Here is an 18,484-nt window from a genome sequence, read left to right as displayed (position 1 = left end):
GGCTAATGTGTTCACTATTTCTGTATAAAAGAATCTCAAGGTATCACTAAAATGCAAAGCTCTCCGGGGTTGGGCGATGATCAGTAAAATCAGTACCGTCGTGAATAAGACAAGTATCTGATGGAGATCAAGGCAGTGGCTTGCAGGGCAGCGAGCAAGGCGCTAAGGGAAACGGAGCGTTCTCACTTCTCTAAACCGCATCAATTTAACAATAAGCGGAGAAGGGAAACGACGAATTTTCTTTTTTCCCCCCGGAGCACCGGAGAACCGCTTGCTGCTTCTCCTCCGCCCGCCCGGGAGCCTGCGGGGCCGGCGGCGAGGACGAGGAGCGCTCCCCGCGGCCGTGTTTTGCCTCTTTCCGCTTTTTCTCAGAAAATTCAGCAGCATGCGTCGCCTGGCAGAAGCAGGACACGGAGTGCCGGGGGTGGGCGGGAGGAGCTCTGGGGCAGAGGGGCAGGGGGAGACCCTCCCCGTCAGCCGGGACCCCCGGCAGCACCGCCAGCCGTGGGCACTTGCGGGTTGCCTCGACGGCGGGGGCGGGGGGACCCGCCCGGTGGTACCTGCCGCGGCGAAGGGCGCGGGGGACGAGGGGAGAGGGTCTCGGCGCGGGGGGGAAGCGGAGGGCGGCTGCCGCCGGGGCTTCGGGCGCTGCGGCGAGGGCGGGGCGCGGCGGGCAGCGGGCGGCGGGGGGGGGGGGGGGTGTCAGCCCGCAGCCCCCTCGGCGGCCGGCCCGGCTCCCCGGGCGGCGGCGGGGAGGGGCGGCGGCTGGCGCAGGTAGCGGCCCACCGGTCCGTGCGGGCCCCCCGCCGCCACGTCGAGGGGGAGGCGGCCGCGGCCGTCGGGCAGGTCGAGGCGGGCCCCGGCGCGGTGCAGGACCGCCAGCGTCTCCAGGAAGCCGGCGCGGGCCGCGTCGTGCGCCGGGAGGCAGCCGGTCCGCGGGTCGGGGCGGTTGGGGTCGGCTCCGCGCTGCAGCAGCAGCTCGGCCACCCGCGGGCTGCCCAGCATCATCACCTGCGGGGAGAGACAGCGTCAGCCCCGCGCCCGCGGAGCACCGCCGAGATCCGCGGCTGCGGAGAGCCGGGGGGCGGCGGCGGCTGGGAGGCTGCGGGGCTGGGGCATGATTTCCTGGGCGTAATGTGCCTCGGGGCACCGTTTCCCCGTGTCAGCTATTGGCAGCTGTGACCCGCATAAAGGCACACGGCTGCACTCGACGGTCCTTATGGGTCCTTTCCAACTTGAGACGGTCTATGATAAATTAAAATATTAGCTACGACGCCTGTGGTTTCCAAACTAGGGACTAGATAGGCTTATGTTCTGTTCCACGTCTTATACCATTTATATATACCACCGTATATATGGTACCTGTGCTGCGTGTACATATATATGTGTGCACACATATATACACCTGTGTACATACATATACACAATATAAATGTCATTTATATACACCATTTACATGTACCGTTTATTATACCATAAATAGTGAGTGTGATTAAATTAGATTTATATTAGATATCAGGAAAAAATTCTTCACGGAGAGAGCAGTTAACAGACTGCCCAGGGAAGCGGTGCAATCACAGTCTCTGGAAGCGTTCAAAAAACCGTGTGGATGTGGTGCTTAGGGACATGGTTTGGAGGTGGACCTGGCAGTGATACGTTAACGGTTGGACTCGATGATCTCGGAGGTCCTTTCCAACCTTAATGATTCTATATATATGTACACACACCACAAGTACCATATATACCATGGTATATATAAATGGTATAAAATACATACGCATTATATAGAATATAGAATATAGAAGAATATAGAGCATAGAACATAGAACATAGAATATAGAATACAGAATACAGAATACAGAATACAGAATACAGAATATAGAATATAGAACATAGAACATAGAACATAGAACATAGAACATAGAACATAGAATACAGAATCATAATAATATGACAGTATAATATATGTAATAACAATATAATAATATACACACACACTACGTGTTCTGTGACAGCCCTGGGGAGCCTTGCATTAAGCCCCCTGCCACCTCGGGTGCGTCTCCGACTGCTCGATGCCCAGCGCAGCGGCAGCCCCGCAGCCGCGGCCGGGCCGGGCGTTTGGGTGGAACGGCCCCGGCAGCCGCCCAGCTCTTGTCGGTGCCCGGTGTGGGTTTACCCCCTCCTGAGTCCTGGGTCAGCCGTTTCGCTCTCCCTCAGCTCTGGCTAAACCTGCGCTGCTCCCCGCAGGAGCGAGGAAAGCTGTTGAGCCCCCGTGGCTGATGCACGAAGCTTTGCTGCTGAACCCTAATGCCACTCCACAGCTGAACCAAAAGCAGAAACTTCTGGCAAGGTCTGACCATGCACGACTGAACAGGACCACCGCACAAGCAAACAAGCAAAACCAACCAACCAAGAAACAAAAGAAAATGACGCTTGGGGTTTTACCTCTCGCGTTCTCCCGGCCGTTTTCAGTGGAATTTTAACGCCCATAAATTGAATCTTAACACTGTAGAAAATACCTCGGGACAATAGGTTTTCTCATTATTTTCTTTCTCGGGAGAATTTGGTTATGGACTACAAATATTTTGTTTTATTTATAATATAAAAGCGAAAATGCTTATAAATTTAATAATTTATAAATTCCTATAGAGGTTAAGTTTTTCAGAAAGAGAAAGAGACTCCACATGTCAGAGTGGCAGCCATTTTGCAAAGTGCTGGTAAGGGAAACAGAACTTAGTCTCACTCTGAAATGAGGGGAGGAAAGAGAAAATTTACAACAATTTGGAGACCCTTTTCATCTGGAATTTGAACCTACAACAGAAACAAAACGAATATTTTTCTCGGTGCCTTTCTCAGTAACTTACTTTAGAAAAATATTTCTTTTTCCCTATAAAGTGCAAGGACTAAAATGGCTGTTCAGCTTAGCTGATGAATCATTAAATATGTTGCTTCAAATGACAGCTCGAGAAAACCTTTTCATGAAATACACAACTCCATTTTAAATCACAGTACATTAATCGTTCAACGAGCATTTAAAAACTTTCAGCTTAAATAAGTCGATTAATATAACACACTTGTAGCTCTCAAAATGACTGGAAAGCAACTCCACTACACACTGGTACTTATAATATCTATCGATGACTACTACCACTATTGATGAATAGTGAATATTAAAAAGACTACTAATAATAGTGACGACTGCTAATGAATACCTGGTTTCAAGTAACAATTTCTACTCAGTGACTACACCGTCTTCTGCGCCATTCTTTCACATTAAAATACTAGTAAGGGACCCCACTTCGATTTCGGTGGGGAAAAAGACCCATTAAGGTTATATTTAAAACTAACAAACAAACGAACAAGAAAAGTTAATCGAAGCGCAGTCAACTCCCTGAACCCAGCTAGAAGCGGATTTTGCAAGCCTACTTCTCTTTTTAAGTACCCTCTAGCATAATTCGTTTGCTGCCAGCGGTGCCCCCCTAAACGCCATTTGCAGGAGGGAGAGGGTCCAGAAAAGCGCCCGCTGGTATTCGGGCAGCTGCGGCTGGAGCCCGGGTCCGGTAATAACCGTAACAATTCATTCAAAACCCCAGATCCCGCCCCCCGCCAGCGTGGCGGAGGACAGCTCCCCCCAGCCCCCGGTGCTCCGTACCTGGAGCGGGGTCCTCCCGAAGCGGTTGGTCCCGTTGGGATCCGCGCCCGCGTCCAGAAGCTTCTGCACCTCCCCGCAGTCCCCGCGGGCGGCGGCGCTGCACAACCGGTCGCCGAAGCCGTCGCCCCGGGGGGACCCCTCCATCGCCCCCGCCGGCACGACCCGCCCGGCCGCCCCTGCCTCTGCCTCTCCCCCGGCCGGCACCCCACCCGCGGCCGCTCCGCCGCAGCTCCTCCCCGCCGAAGGCAGCGGCCCCCCCCCGGGCCCCCCGGCGGGGCAGGCGGCCCCCGGGCGCGGCCCCCCGTACCCCCCCCGGCGCCCAGCCCGGGCGGGGCAGGGCCGCTGCAGCAGCCCCCCGAGCGCGGAGGGGAGGGCGGTGCTGGCGGCTGCGGTGAAGTCCGCGGGCCCTCCTGGGGGGACACGGGGCGGGGACGGCGGGGTGCGGGCAGGCTGCTCCGCGAGCTGAGGGCGGCGGCAGCCCCGCACCCCCCGGGGAAGACGATTTCACACCCCCCCCCCCGGGAGCGCGGTGCGGGGGCTGCCTCCCTCCGGGACTGCCGTCGGTGCGGGAGAAGGAAGGGGTTGGGGGCTGCGGCCCTGCGCCCCGCACCCCTCCCCGCATCGGGGTGGGGCGAAGGCTTCTGCGGGCCGCCCGGGCTGGCCGCAGCTGCCCCGGCCCGGGCAGGTGGGACGCGCTCCGCGGTTATCTTGCGCGGGGCGGCCGGGGCAACCAGAGCCTTCCCGGGGCAGAGAGGGACTCTCGTGCGAGGGGTGGATTTGGCTCCTGCCTCCGGAGCGGGGAACCCTGCCCTGCCCCGAGCCCCTCCGAGCGGTGGGTCTGGGGTCCGTCCCTCCGCCCCGCCGCCGGCCGGGAGCGGGCGGCCCGGATGAGGAAGAGCGCCGTGCCCGCAGGAAGTCTGCCATCCACCCGCGGGCAGCCGGCAGCGGAGGACCGCTTCGCCCCGGCCCTGCGGCGGCCCTTCGCGGGCAGGAAAACGGCGGCGAGACCGAGCCGGGATAAGGTACGGCCCCAGCCCGGCAGCCGGAGGCTGGGCAGGGCCTCGCCTCGCTGCCGCTGTCAAGGTCTCCAAAAAACAAGCACCTGACTCCTCCCCCCGCTTTCCGCCCTCCCACTCGTCCCTCCTGGACAAAGCGGCTCCCCGCTGCAGGCCCCGTGACACCCCCCACCCCCCCGCCCCGGCGACCCCCCCCGTCGAGGGGAGCGGGGGATCGGCCCCAGCGCCCGCGGGGCTGCGCGGAGCCCGCGGCCGGCGGCCGGGAGGTTTTGTTCCGCCCGCTCGGAGCTACGGGCGGATCTGGGTAAGAGGCGAGGCGAAGCGGGGGTTCAGAGCTCCTGCATTCCCTCGGAGCCACCGCCGAGGTCGGACAGTGAAGGGAGCAAATACAGAAAACAGAGTAAGGAAGTTTTTTAAGGTGGTGATGGGTTTTTTTTGGTGTGGTGTTTTGTTTTGTGTTTTTTTTTTTTTCCCCCTCCCTATGTCAGTTCCCTAATCTCCTCTTTTTAATTGCAGAAAAGCGGTGCGATTGCCGCAGGAGCAATATCTGCCGTGCAGATGCACCTTCGTCCCCTTCGGCGTTAACCTCCTCCCCGCCGCTCGGGCACACGAACAGCCCTGCGTGGCGAAAGGGGGAAAACGGCGATTTTACGCCTACACGTACCGACGGCCGAAAGGCAGAGGCATCCTTGGATGAGGGGAAATGAACACAAATCTATCCCTGCGCAGACAAGTCAGAGGTTCACCGAAATTTCCTCATTTGGGGGCTTTCTGGACCTCCCTTGCGAAGTTTCTAGGGGAAGCGGCGTTGCGAGAGCCGGGTGCCACATTTGAAGGGGGCTTGGGTAGGGTGAGACGCAGGGATGAAGAAAAGGTTTTAAAAAAAGCAACAAATTAGGTTTAAAAATGGATTTTTAAGGAAGTCCGTAAAGTCTGAGAAATGGGGAGAAAAGCATCCCCCACGCAATAGGCAAAGTGCCCTCCAGTCCTTCGTGTGCTCTCTGCCATTAATGATAGCCACGTAGAGATAAATCCAAGGAGAAAACCTCCTCGGTTACGTGTGTCTTAAAATTTCAAATCAATAGTGAGGTGCGGCAGGGTTGCTTATTATCGCTGACTAATCTCGCTTTCTGTGAAACAGTATCGATAGTGGATTTTACGCATCTCTGTGTGTGTATAAATACATGCATACGTGTCTTTTTGTGAATATATAAGTACAAAAAAATTGATACACTCACACTTCAACATACTTGTAAGTGAAGAAGTTACTAGAGGAGTCAGAGGGCCTGCTACAAATCTGCTAAAAGCTACGAAATCGTAGAATGGCGTAAAACAATAAACACGGTCCCATGCTAAGGATTACTGAACCTCCGAATCACTTATCAAGCTAGTGGACCATTAAAGCAACAGAATTTTAAGTTACGTTATTGAAGTCATACGGATTCCTCCCCCCCCCAGTGCAAATCCTATTTTTGCACAATTCTGATACCAAAAAACGACCTCAAATTCATCGAAACATAACAACACACGGTCATATCTGAAGCTACGGAAACGATAGACGAGCCTGTGCTAATGTGTTTTGAAAACGACCCTTGTATTACACTTGTATCTTGGGAGAAGGGAGGAGAAACCACCTTCTCTCCCCAATAAACCTTACTGCAAAGATATTTTCCCGAAGGAAAAAAAAAAATTGATCCACATTAAGTAGCCTCCCTACCCTACATTTCTTCTCTTATTTCTTGTTAAAGTCACTGTTCAACAATACAGATCTTTGACACTGAAAACAGATCCATTTTAATACTACAGTACAGCAATACTGCGAATTGTTCTGAGATGTTTTGATAATACCGGACTAAAAAGGTAATTTTCAGTTACCAAAAGCAGCCATCTTACACCCTGTTTAAGGCTTAGCAAGTACTACCCTTTTCACGAAAAAGATTAAAAAAAAAATTCAAAACATTTACACGAGTTGTTTTATCATTTAACGAGTATTTCGGTAATAGTTTTAGAGGTTAATTAAATACTGCAAAGAGATAAACTATAGAGAACATAATATTGGGATTTCCTCCCCTGTAAATAGGCAAAAAAGGCGCACGAGGGGCAGGGGTGGGGGTGCAATGGAGAGGTTGCATGAGAGTAACCCGATTTACAACGCGGGGGGGGGGGGGGGACACGACACCAGTTGTTTGGACTTATGCTAAAAATGAAGCAAAAACGATAAATAGAAATAGTTGAACAGCATCCTTCTACTCTTCAGCTTAAAATGTCAATATATTTGCAAAGATAATTATCCTCATTAAACATATTGGGTAAGAACAGGAAAATTTAGCACCTTAATTTTAGACCTTTAGACGTTGTGCCATAGAGGTTTCTTTTGAACATAAAAATGGAAAAAAAAAAAATCCAAAACCAACCAACCAAACAAACAAACAAAAAAAACCTGCCCCAAACCAAATCAAGAAGCTTCAATAATAAAGAATAAATACTTCAGTTTCTGTTTTCCGAGTCGGGTGATATAAGCTTGCACAGAGCGCATTTGTGAATGTAATGTGCTGACCTAAATAGCTTTTCTTAGAAACCCTGCAGAAAATTTTAGATGCACATTATTTTGGTCCCTCGTTTTGGGCTGTGGAGTCATCCGAAAGTAAAACAACCTGATGGTTCTGGATAATCACCTAACAGTTTACAAAAAATAATTAAGCATTCGTCAGGCAAAATATTCCCTTCCTTAAAAAAAAACAAATAACAAAGCAGAAACAAATAACAAAAACACACACAAAAGGCAAAACAAATAAAACCTCTCCCATCATCCTAATAAATAAATAGGTTTAGATGTTGCAAGAAAAAGATGTCACGGTGTGGCCGGTTTTTCCGCCGGGGTGGGTTGCCTCTAACAGCCAGTTTGTGAGGGTCGGTCCCCATCTCGGACCCACTCGGGGTTCAGAAGCAGCTTCGTGGGCGCTCTTTCATCGAGAGACTCCTTTAACAGTGCTCGAGGAGTGTGAAAATTTTCTTTGTTCCATCTATTTAATTACACAATGTAATTTTGAACAAAGCTTGAGAATAGGACCCGTCTCTCTAAATAGGATCTAAGAGCAAAAGCAGCTGTTTTCTCTTTATTTCCAAACTTATTTTTTCCCCCAAAATAGATTTCTACCTAATCCGAATACACAGCCACCCTCTTCCTGCAAACTGTGGCCCCAAATACTATGGGTTCGGGGTTCGCAGTCTCCGAGTTGCCAAAATATTTATGCATTACTTTTGTGACTGTAATGTTGTTACCTCGTGTTATGGAAAGAGCACGGTTAGGCAAAAGGGAAAATCTCATCTTTTTTTAGATTAAACACACACCCTTGCCTTACCCCTCCCCAGCCCCCTCAGAGTCAGATTTTCAGCACATTTCAATGACTATTTTAGATCTAACTGGCATTATTAAAACTCGACCTACCCGATGAAAAGCTCGGGGGAAGGGGGTGGGGGTGGGGGGGGAGAGCAGAAGTATTTACAGCAAGTGTGGAAATAGGGAGAAAAAAAAATTGCTACACCGCCTGATCCATTAGAGGGTTTTGTCCTTGCTACAGCGAATTTACTTCGAAATAATCATCATCTTCATATTTTTGTTTTATATTCGAGATTCGTGCTTTTCAGGTCAGCCAGAGTTTATAGTTTCTTTTTCCCCCACTTAGTGTAAGATGAAGAAATTAGGCCTACTACAAATGCAAGAAACGAGGAATTTGAAGGTAACAAGGAAAACTGGATATTGTTTCTGATTTTGATATATATAAAAATATATACACACATATAAAAATACATATATACACATATATAAAAAATACATATGTGCGTGTCTGTGTGTGTGTCTCCCCACACTTGATACTCAAAAAGCACTGAAAGTGATCTAACCAGAGACTGGAGCAGGCAAACTGTGAATTGCTTTATCTCTAAACCTCGAGTCCTATAGCTTGAAGGGTTTAATTTTTTTTATACATATTTATGTATATACATAAAATATATAATCTCTATTTTTGTAGATGTTTTCAGGCAAATATTTCTACTTTCCTTCTCTTCTACGTCTGTTCTTCTCCAGTCTGTGCTCTGGATTAGAGGAGGTTGTGGATTCCTCTAATGACCCCCTACGTGGATTTCGCAGAACAGTCCTCAAATACTCATCCAAATTAATATTCGCTTTATTTTTCATGGTGTGTCTAACCATGTGTAACGATCGAGGCCTAGGCTGCGCCACGCAGATCCACAACAATCCGATTTTGCATTCTGCAATCAGGAAAAAGTCTCTAAAAGCTCCGGAACCTCGTGTGTCTCTCAAGGTCTTTTATACGTGTGTATTTTAATTACCCTTTCTGACGCTGCTGGGCCGCTCTGACCCTTCTTGCGCATATTTATATAACAGCAAGGGAAGGCAAAGTAGGCCACTGTATTTCACTGTCATTTACAACAGTGGAAAGTAATACACTCTCGGAAAACAGTAGCCATTTTCTCTCTTCAGAGCAATAGCTATGTTCCTTGTTCGAAAGGAACCGTCGGCAAATGTTGGTAAGGGGCGGTGGGTTTATTTTTTCTAGATAAACCATAGAGAAAATGAAAAGAAAAACTTCTCGGGGCGGGGGGGAGGGGAGGGGGAAAGGCAGAAATAAGTTACAGTAACTTTTCAAGAACCTGTCGTTTTCTACTGCGTTTAAAAAAAAAAAAAAAAGAAAAAGAATCACCCCCACGCCTGTGCAAACCTCACGTGTTCCCGCTGCAACCGGGGCGTGAGGCGCGGAGAGGGCTCCGCCGCGCTGCCCGACCGGGGCCGGGGGAGTCGGCACCCCCCGCACCCCCCGCGGGGGCCGCCGCCGCCTCCTCCCGCTCCCGCCGCCCCGTCGGGCCGTCCGCCAGGGCGGGGGCCGTCCCCCGCCGCCCCCCGAGCAGCCCCGCTCCCCGGGGGGCCCTACCTGGGCCGGGGGCTCCCGCGGCGCCTCCGCCGCAGGACCAGCAGCAGAGCCAGGCGCGGCGGCCGGCGCCGCCCCAGCGCCCCGACGACGCGGCGGAGGATGCGCCAGCCCAGGGCCCGGGCCCGGCGCAGGCTGCGGGCGCGTCCGAAGCGGACGGTGCACCTTATCCGGGGGGGCATGGGTGCGGGGGAGCGCCCGGCGGGCCGCGCTAGAAATACCTCCCCGGCGGGGCCCCACCGGTGAATCGGCCCTCTCACCCTCCATTCATTGGAGAGGATTTTCTGTCTTTTTTTTTTTTTTTTTTCTTCTTCTTCTTCTTTTTTTTTCTTTTCCGTTTGACTAATTTCGACTCCCCATTTTGCCTTACCTCCCTCCCTCCCTCCCCCCCCTCTGCCCTTAAACGCCTCCCATGATGATGGCTCCCGCCTCGAAAGCGGGCGAAGGAGGACCGGCGGCGGGGGATGGGGACGGGGGAGGCCGCCCGGTTCCTCTCCCCTCCCACCGGCTCGCCCTGAGGAACACCACGGCGTGGAGGCCGGCCAATCGCAGGGCGCCCCTCGGCTTTCAAATAAAGCCTTGACGACATGTCCTTGCCCTCCCCCCCCCCCCCCCCCGTCTGTCCCCTCCAAACACACCGCCTCCCGCTCCGTTTGGAGGGGGGGGTTGTGTTATTTTGTTTTTGTTTTGTTTTTTTTTCCTCCTCGTTTGGTTGGTTTTGGACCCCGCTGCCCTCGACAGCCCCTCGGCGGGGCGAGGGCTGCGGCGGCCCGGCGCACCGCGACCCCCGCCCGTCCCCCCGGGGGCCGCGTTGGTGCCCCGGGAAGGCGGCTAGCGGATCCCTGCCGCTTTAAAAGCGCAGGCCAGTATTGGCCCGGGAGAGCAGCTATTTCCTTGTCACATGGTCATTTGAACGCGACGCGGGGCCGTTGCGTAGCGGAGCGAAAAAAAAAAAAAAAAAAAAAAAAAAGAGAAAAAAAAGCGGATCTCGTCTCCCCCCGCCGGTAACCGAAACGGGTCATTAACTGTTTCCTCGCCCCCGACCTTCTCCCCGGCCGCGCTCGGCGGCGCCGGACCGCTTTGTTTTCGGTTTGAAGGGTGAGATTTTGGAGCGGGGCGGCGGGGGTGTGGGAAGCAGCGGAGGAACGCTGAAGAGCCCGGAGCAACCTGCCGGCGCTCCCCACCGCCCCGGGCCGGCGCCGGGCGCTGCCGCGGGGACCGCCGGAGGGGCGCTGAGCCCCCCAGCAGCCGGTGCTGAGCGAGGCCCGCCGCCCGTCGGAGGGTCTCTGGGCGGCGGGGGATCCCGCTACACACCCCCCCCCTCCATCTCTCCCCTCTCCCCGGGAGCCCCTCTGCCCGCGCATCCCCACCCCAGGGTGCGGGGTACCTCCGTGCCAGGCGCGGGGAAGGGTGACGGGCAGGGAGGGTGTCGGTCCTGCCGGCGCATCTTCGCCCTCCCCGAGTGCGGCGGGGCCCGGCCCGGCTCGGCCCGGAGCTGGGGGTGCGCAGGGATCGCAGGGAGCCGGCGGGCAGGCTCCGGGGAGGGGAAGCAGCGCGGCAGCCCCTGGGAGGGCTGGTGAACGTACGCGTTTGCAACACCCCCCCATAACAAACACCTCCTTCTTTCAGCTGGACAAACAGTAACAACACCGATGTCAATAGAGGTTTCCTTCTTCTGCCTGGGCACGGAGTGACCCTAGCAGCAATGCTAATAAAGAAGAGCCTGTAATGGTTTCTCCCGGACCGAGGGCGATTTCAAGCCTGGGAAATGGGTGCATGAAAACGGCCGTTTCGAAATGAAAGCAGCTCTTCCAGAGATGCGCTTTTTTTTTTTTTTTTTTTTTTTTTTTCCTTTTCCCTTCCCGTGGCGACTCTTCCCCAACAGGCAAGGCAAAATTAAGAGAAATTAATGCCTGCTTGGGTGCATGATGCAGGTGCCGGAGAGGCGGTGGGAGGATGAACTGACAGTTTTGGCAATAGAAACCAAATACCCACCAACGCTGAATGCATGGCCGAGCCGGGCCCGAGGAGCATCTCACCGTGCACAGGGTGCAAACCCTGCTGCAGAGGGGAGTGTGTGTGTGTGTGCGTGTGTGTGTGCGCCCATGTACTCAGCTAGAGCTGAGATATTAAAAACAAAAAGCGTGAGTTATCTGCCACGTTACATGTAATGCTCTTAGGGTTTTCTCGAAATGTGTGTTGCTGCTGCTGCTTGCTGGTAACAATTACCATTCTCCTTTTCAGGAAGGACTCCAAGCCCTGGCGCCGACGCTGCTGGCAGAAGAAAAGGTGCCTGTGGAAGCTCCCGCGGCTGAGCAGGATCGCGTCGGGGACCCCCATCCTCCCACGGGGTGAGTAGCCCGCGCCGTGGGCCTGGCCCGGGCAGGGGCTCCAGACCTACGGCGTGAGGCACATTTATAGCAATTAGGCATTTAGCCCTGCTGGGATTTGAGGGCATATTCTGCTCGTTTGGTGCAGTCAGCCTAGGAAAGTCTGTTATTTCGCTGCCGATTTTATGCATTATTATTATTATTATTATTATTATTATTATTATTATTATTATTGTTATTGTTATTGTTATTGTTATTGTTGTTGTTGTTGTTGTTGTTGTTGTTGTTGTTGTTGTTGTTTCATAAGCCGTAATGGAAATACTCAACATTTTAAATCGAATTCTGGTTCTTGGGGGAAATGCCATTTTAAAATAGGAATACTGGTCTAATTAAGGCTGGAAGTGCAGTTTATTAGACCCTTAATTTTCTGTAAAGCGGGTGGTCAGGCTCTAGCCTTGCCCTGTCTCCTTGTCTGGTCCCGGCTTCGTCTCGGTTCCCTCAGGCATGGGATGCAGGCGCTCGAATGCTGTGTCTCCAGTGCTGTCCTTGGCTCACTTATGGCTATGCCATGCACAGAGACAGAATACGGTACGATTTTATAAGGTGTTATCATGGCATATTGCAATTTTATATATTTTCTATTTAGAGATATGTATAAAATATGTATTCTAGGCATTCTTGTACTAAACAAGCATGAATATAGACTAAATGTAATGTGCATTTTTTAACATATTTTGTGTGCATATAATGTAGTTATAACTAAACATAAACGTATTACATACAAAAATAATTGATAAGCAAATACTTAGGCTTGATACACAATCACAATATTTTTTCATATATAAGCATGTTATGTATATTTTTATATAGGTATTACATAGCCGTATTATGTACATAAACGGCATAACTACATATTTATAGCGTGCCAACTTGTATGAAGTAATTATGAAGCACGTGTTGTATGAAATTATGTTGTAATAAATTACATATTCCAATACGTTATATAAAAGTATATATATTATTTTTCATGTTTATGTATGAAATATCTAGGAGTTGGACACTCGGTAGGAACGCAAAACGAAGAGAAGTCTCTTTCCCCTTCAATTCTCCACAGGTAGCTCTGGAAAGTGCCCAGGACTTGCGCTGGGGAAGGAGAGGAGAGCTCTCCCGCCACGCCGCCTTGCTTCCCCCTCTCTGTCCCTAAGGCGCGGGATGTGTGAGCACGGCCCCGCCGGGGGTCCGGGGAGGGAGGCAGGGTCTCCCACTCCCGTCCTCGCCGCCTGCCTCACCGCCCTGCCCCTATCCCTGCCCCTGCCCGCAGCCCACCCGTGGAGGTCTGGGACCCGCCGCGGCGGGAGCGGGTCTCCCCGGTCTCCCCGGTCGCCCCCGCTTGCCCTTGGCTGGGCTGCCGCTGTGGCTTTACCGAGGGATGCTCACACCCGGCTCCCCCGTGCCGGGGCAGTCCGTGAAACAGGGATCAGTGCTCAGGTGATGAATCTGCCCCCCGTCCCCGCTCCTCCTCCAGCAGCACAGCCCTTCCAGCCCCTCGGTTGGCTGTTTCTCTACCAAACGTGCCACCGTCGAGCAGCTCGGGAAACCCTGGGGCTGAGCTCGGACGCACGATTTTTAATTTTTTTAGTTCCACGCTGCCTTCGTTTTGCAACCGTCATGATTTCTTCAGAATACTGTTAAACTTGCAGTAACTCAGGGAAGGTCACCTGCAAGTTAGTAAAAACACCTATTACTTCAAGCGAGGGCGGTATCGGGCTTGCAGAGACACAAATCGCTCTTTATTTTCTCCTTCCAGGTCCCATGTTTACAGCCTTCATGAGAAGAGCCACGGATGCGCCACAGGCCCATGTACAGACATGCACAGCATCTTACGTGGTTTCAAGAAGGTATTTGCCAAAGCCGCAATCTCACCAGGAAGCCTCAGTTCCCCGCTGTCCCGGCCGGTTTTGCTAGGGAGAGGCAGAGATCGGCTTCAGCGCCCCTTGAATCCGATGTAACTTGAGTCTGAAATCAAATAGGGAGCCTCTCCCGTCCCCTTCAGACGGAGGGCTGGGAAGTGCAAGCGGGGAACCGCGGGGAGGAGGGTAAACAGAAAGCCCAGACAAAACACGAAAGATTTATTGTGCCGTCTCTGTGCTGGGGGATTTCCTTCATATTTATTTCTCTTCACAGTGTTTGGACTCCCGCGTGAAAAAGGGGGGGGGGGGCGTGGGGTTTCAAGTGCAAGATAACATACAGACACGTGCAAAGTATAGCGTGCAAAACAATACATATCCCTCTGGTCCTTCGTGCGTCCGAGCGGGGAGACGCGATCCGGGGCTTATTTACAACGCCCGAGTGCTGCTCGGCTTCGTCTCTCCCGAGGCGGGTGCGGGCAATAAATTAGGGGTGGGGATCGCCCGGGAGGAGGCTAGCTGCGGGGCGGCGGCTGGCGCAGGTAGCGGCCCACCGGTCCGTGCGGGCCCCCCGCCGCCACGTCGAGGGGGAGGCGGCCGCGGCCGTCGGGCAGGTCGAGGCGGGCCCCGGCGCGGTGCAGGACCGCCAGCGTCTCCAGGAAGCCGGCGCGGGCCGCGTCGTGCGCCGGGAGGCAGCCGGTCCGCGGGTCGGGGCGGTTGGGGTCGGCTCCGCGCTGCAGCAGCAGCTCGGCCACCCGCGGGCTGCCCAGCATCATCACCTGCGGGGAGAGACAGCGTCAGCCCCGCGCCCGCCCCCGCTCAGGCTCTCTCGTTCAGCCCCGCAGGAGCGGGGATCGCCCGCGGAGAAGAGCGGAAAATCCGCGCGTGAGGCCTACAGGTCAGCTCCGGCGGCGCCAGGAACGGCGGAGGGCACGGGCCCGGCGGGAGCGTTGCGCAGCCGGGAGAAACCCTCCTTCTCCGCGCCGCGGGACCCGGCGGGGCAAGGTGGGGCAGAGCGGCGCGGGAGCCCCGTCGGGGCCGGGGCGTGTGGGCCCGCAGCGGAGCTGCTCGGCGGCAGGGGGGCGGCAGGCGCGGGGCGGAGGCTCCGGGGGAAGAAGGGGCTGGCCCTTCTGCCGGCTCACCCCCGCAGGAACCGAGGGGCAAGTCCCGAGCCGCTTTGCAACGACCACGGCGGAACCGCGCCGGTGGGGCGGCTCCCGGGAGCTGCCGCGATCCCGCTCTCACCCGGGACGCTTTTCCCGGAGGTCCTTGGCAAGGGGACACTGCTGTGCGGGCAACCTGCCCTCCCTGCCCCGCGGCGCCCGCGCTTCCCTCGCCCTCTGGAGAGGCTGAAAACGCACTTTTAGCCTGCCCCCGCCCCCTGCCCAACGCAGCACCGAAATGCCCGGGAGCCCTCCCCCTCGGGCTCGCCGTTTCCTAAGCCGCGTTTCCCCCAGCGCACCCGGTAGTGCGTTCAGCGCACGGGCTAAATCCCTGCTGCGCAAAGGTGCAGAAAAAAACATGTCGGAGGACGGTAACAGATACGTGTTTCGGATGAAGTGCTGCACCGACATTTTGTAGGAGAGAGTTTCGCAAGCACTGGCCGTAAAACTTAAATATAGCTTCTCCGATTTTTCCAGTTTCGTTTTATTTTGAAAATTTAAGAAGCAGCTGGCTAGAACTACTTCGGAAATAAACTCAGCTTTATAAATCTAACATCTACTACTCCTCCGGGTGCTACATCAACCTATACGTTCACGCAACTGTAAAATGTGGGCCGACTGAGCCCCACGGGGACTGCCAGCTGTGTACCTGCAGGGTCTGCTGGGCAAGGCTATCGCACCCGGATGTTTCTGCTCGTAAGGGTCAGTGAATATGTCGCCAGAATCAGAGAATATACTTTTTTAGTGGGAGAGAAGAGGAAAAATTCTAATAGACCTATAAAGCAGAAGACGAGGTATGACGAAAGGGTAATTCTTTCTGAAAAGGTGGCTCGTTGCTTTTTATTGCATGTTTATTGCGAGATGAGCATTAAAGTTCTCGGTTTTGAGTCATCCTATCTCAGTTGGTTAACATGAAGTCAAGGGTTGCTAAGACTAAAACCTCTCTGTTGCGGCCGTCGTAGACTTTCGCCTTTCCAGAAAGGCGAGAGGACCGACAGCAGCCGAGCGCGGCCGCCGGGGGCGGCCGGCGGCGGGAGGCTGCCCCGGGGCTGCCGCCGCCGCTCCTCGGGCACGGAGGGGCCGCTGCCGCTGTCCCCGCCCCGCCGCCCGCCCGCCCGCCCCCCGCCCGGCCTCCCTACCTGGATGGGGGTCCGGCCGTAGGAGTTGACGGCGGTGGGGGCGGCCGCGCCGTCCAGCAGCTCCCTTAGGCGCTGCAGGTCGCCGCGGGCGGCGGCGTTGGCCAGCTCGTCCGCCGCCGTGCCGCCCGCCCGCCGCGCCATGCCCCGGCCCGCCCCGGCCTCACGCCCGCCAGTGGTCCGGCGCCGCGGAGCGCTGCCGCCGCCGCTGCCCGGGGCTGGCGGCGATCCCGACCCGCGGGGAGCGCCCTGCCCATGGGAGCGCCCGGCCCCGCCGCTCCGCGCAGCCCTCGGCACCCCGGGCGGCAGCGGCCCCGGCCCCGGCCCCGGCCCGGAGGTGCCTGCCGGTGCTGTCGCCGGGGCCGCCTCCACCTGCGAGGACGCGGCGGAGCCTCCCGCCGCTTGTTTTCTCCGCAGAGCTGGTGCCGCTCCGCCCCGGCCCGCCCCGGCCCGGCCCCGCCTCGCCCGTCCGCCGCTGTCACCGTCACCGCGGCCCAGCGCAGCAGCCGCGGCCGGCCCCGGCCTTGCCCCGACGGGGCGGAGCGCCCTGCGCTGCCCTCTGAGGGCCGGGAGGGCCGGGCTCCCGGGCGGGCGTCCGGCGGCGGGGCGGTCTCTCCACCTTTTTGTTCTTCTTTTTTTTTTTTTTCCCGGTCCTCTCTTAAAGGCAGCAGCGCCTTAACCTGTGCCTGACCGCCCCGAGAGGCGAAGAGGGCGGAGGGAAGGCTAGAAGCAAAGGGAGCGAAGGGCTTTGTTTAACGGGAGCGGGATTCAAGGACGACAGCGGGCTCTGGCGCTGCCCCCCCCGGCCTCTCCGGACACCCCCCGGTACCCGGGGTGCAGGGGGCGGCGGTGGCCGCCCTTCTTCCCCCTTCTCCTGGAGCGAACTGCCGGCTCTTCCGAGCTTTTTTAGTTGGCACGCTTAGTAATAGACAACGGGCGCGGCGGCGCGGAGAGCCTGCACGGAGGAGGTCGGAGCCGCGACTGCGGCGTCCGCACCCCCCGCCTGCACAGCCCGTTTCTTCTTTTTTTTTTTTTTTTTTTTAACAATAAAAAAAAGTGCACCAGGTCGAGACTTTGAGCCCGTCCTCCCAGCACAGGCCGCGGAGGACGGGCAAGCTCTCCTTCGGCATGGCAAGGCCTTTGCGCGGCTCCGCGCTCGCCGCCCGGCGGGGACCGGCGCCGGGGCGAGCGGCGGGAGGGGGCGGGCGCCCGCGGGGCGGTGGGCGGGGCGGTGGGCGTGTCTGTGGGCGGGGTGTCGGCAGCACCACGGACAGCTCCCCCCCCCCCCCGCCGCGCCGCCGCCCCGCCCCGCCCCGCCCCGCCCGGCCGGGACACCCCCCCCCGCCCCCCCCTCCCGCCGTGCTGCCCTGCGGCCGGTGCCATCCCCTGCTCCCCGGGAAAAACTCCCCGGAGCTGCACAAAACGCCCCCTCTGCTGACCCCACCGCACGGGGGACGTGCGGCGGCGGCGGCCCGCCCCTTCTCCGAAAGGCCGCTTCGTGCACCCGGCTGTAGCTAGCGATAAAGGGAGCGCCTGCGTTACCGAGGGAGTTAAAGGTTTCTTGGGTCTCATTGCGCACGGTGCTGTGCAAAGACTCAGAGGAAGTAAGAGCTGCCCAGCTTTTCACTCAGGTGCGTTTCACACTGTTGCTTCTTGAGGTTTATAAGTGCCCTTGCGCCTTTCACCGTCAAGTGTGACGGAAGTGGCCTGTTTCCCCAGCCTAGTGCGCGGACGCGACCTTTGTCAGCTACATGGGATCTCTGAGCTCGTTCTCTTCGGAAGTTTGTGATCATAATTCTTCTCCATATCGCCATTCTCTGCTTTTTAATCCTTTGCCAATCGTGCTGCCCACTTGTTTACCTGCATCTTTACCTGGAACAATCAGCACATGTTATCAAAACAATGAAATTACTTTCCTGGCCTAATACTTTAGAAATGTATAGCTATTCTACCAAGAAAGTTCTCTGTTTTCAGTACCAAATGGTGCAGGCAATTCCCACCAGCAGCAAACAGAAGGATGCTAACTGGCACAGCCAATGAAGACTGTCTGTGTAAAGGTTAAGTTTGTGGTTTTATTTGCAATGCTTGGCATGTTCCTATAATCGAATCAGCCTAGTGCCAAATTCTGCTTCTTCACTCACACTGGCAACCATTTCTATGCTCAGATATGTAGAGACGAGTGGAGTTCCACTCATGATAAGGAGCTTCTTGATAGAAATAGTTGCTTCTGGTTAAATAATTGAGCATTTTTACACAATCTGTTGATTTCCTAGTGGTGTTTTTTTGTTTGGGTGTTTTTTTTTTCCTTTATTAATGAATTTTCTATTCAAG

General features: G+C 55.3%; 2 protein-coding genes across 2 annotated transcripts; both read right to left on the bottom strand.

The window, feature by feature from the left end:
• Window positions 1-702: 702 nt before the first annotated feature.
• On the bottom strand, window positions 703-3,816 carry LOC148050437 (cyclin-dependent kinase 4 inhibitor B-like). Its single transcript, XM_087742242.1, has 2 exons — window positions 3,653-3,816; window positions 703-1,011 (listed from the first exon to the last, which is right to left on the bottom strand). Exons 1-2 carry the CDS (start codon window positions 3,794-3,796, stop codon window positions 703-705), a joined length of 453 nt encoding a protein of 150 aa, XP_087598368.1. The 5' UTR covers window positions 3,797-3,816.
• A 9,695-nt stretch (window positions 3,817-13,511) lies between these two features.
• On the bottom strand, window positions 13,512-16,526 carry LOC148050436 (cyclin-dependent kinase 4 inhibitor B-like). The gene is made up of 2 exons (XM_087742577.1): window positions 16,157-16,526; window positions 13,512-14,633 (listed from the first exon to the last, which is right to left on the bottom strand). Exons 1-2 carry the CDS (start codon window positions 16,295-16,297, stop codon window positions 14,370-14,372), a joined length of 405 nt encoding a protein of 134 aa, XP_087598703.1. The 5' UTR covers window positions 16,298-16,526; the 3' UTR covers window positions 13,512-14,369.
• Between the last annotated feature and the right edge of the window lie 1,958 nt (window positions 16,527-18,484).

This window comes from Nipponia nippon, unplaced genomic scaffold (genome assembly GCF_047370975.1).
Source record: "Nipponia nippon isolate SJK-2023a ecotype South Korea unplaced genomic scaffold, ASM4737097v1 scaffold_8, whole genome shotgun sequence".
NCBI lineage: Eukaryota > Metazoa > Chordata > Aves > Pelecaniformes > Threskiornithidae > Nipponia > Nipponia nippon.
The sequence above is the reverse complement of the archived record's forward strand: the minus strand, read 5'-3'. Positions and strand labels throughout refer to the sequence as shown.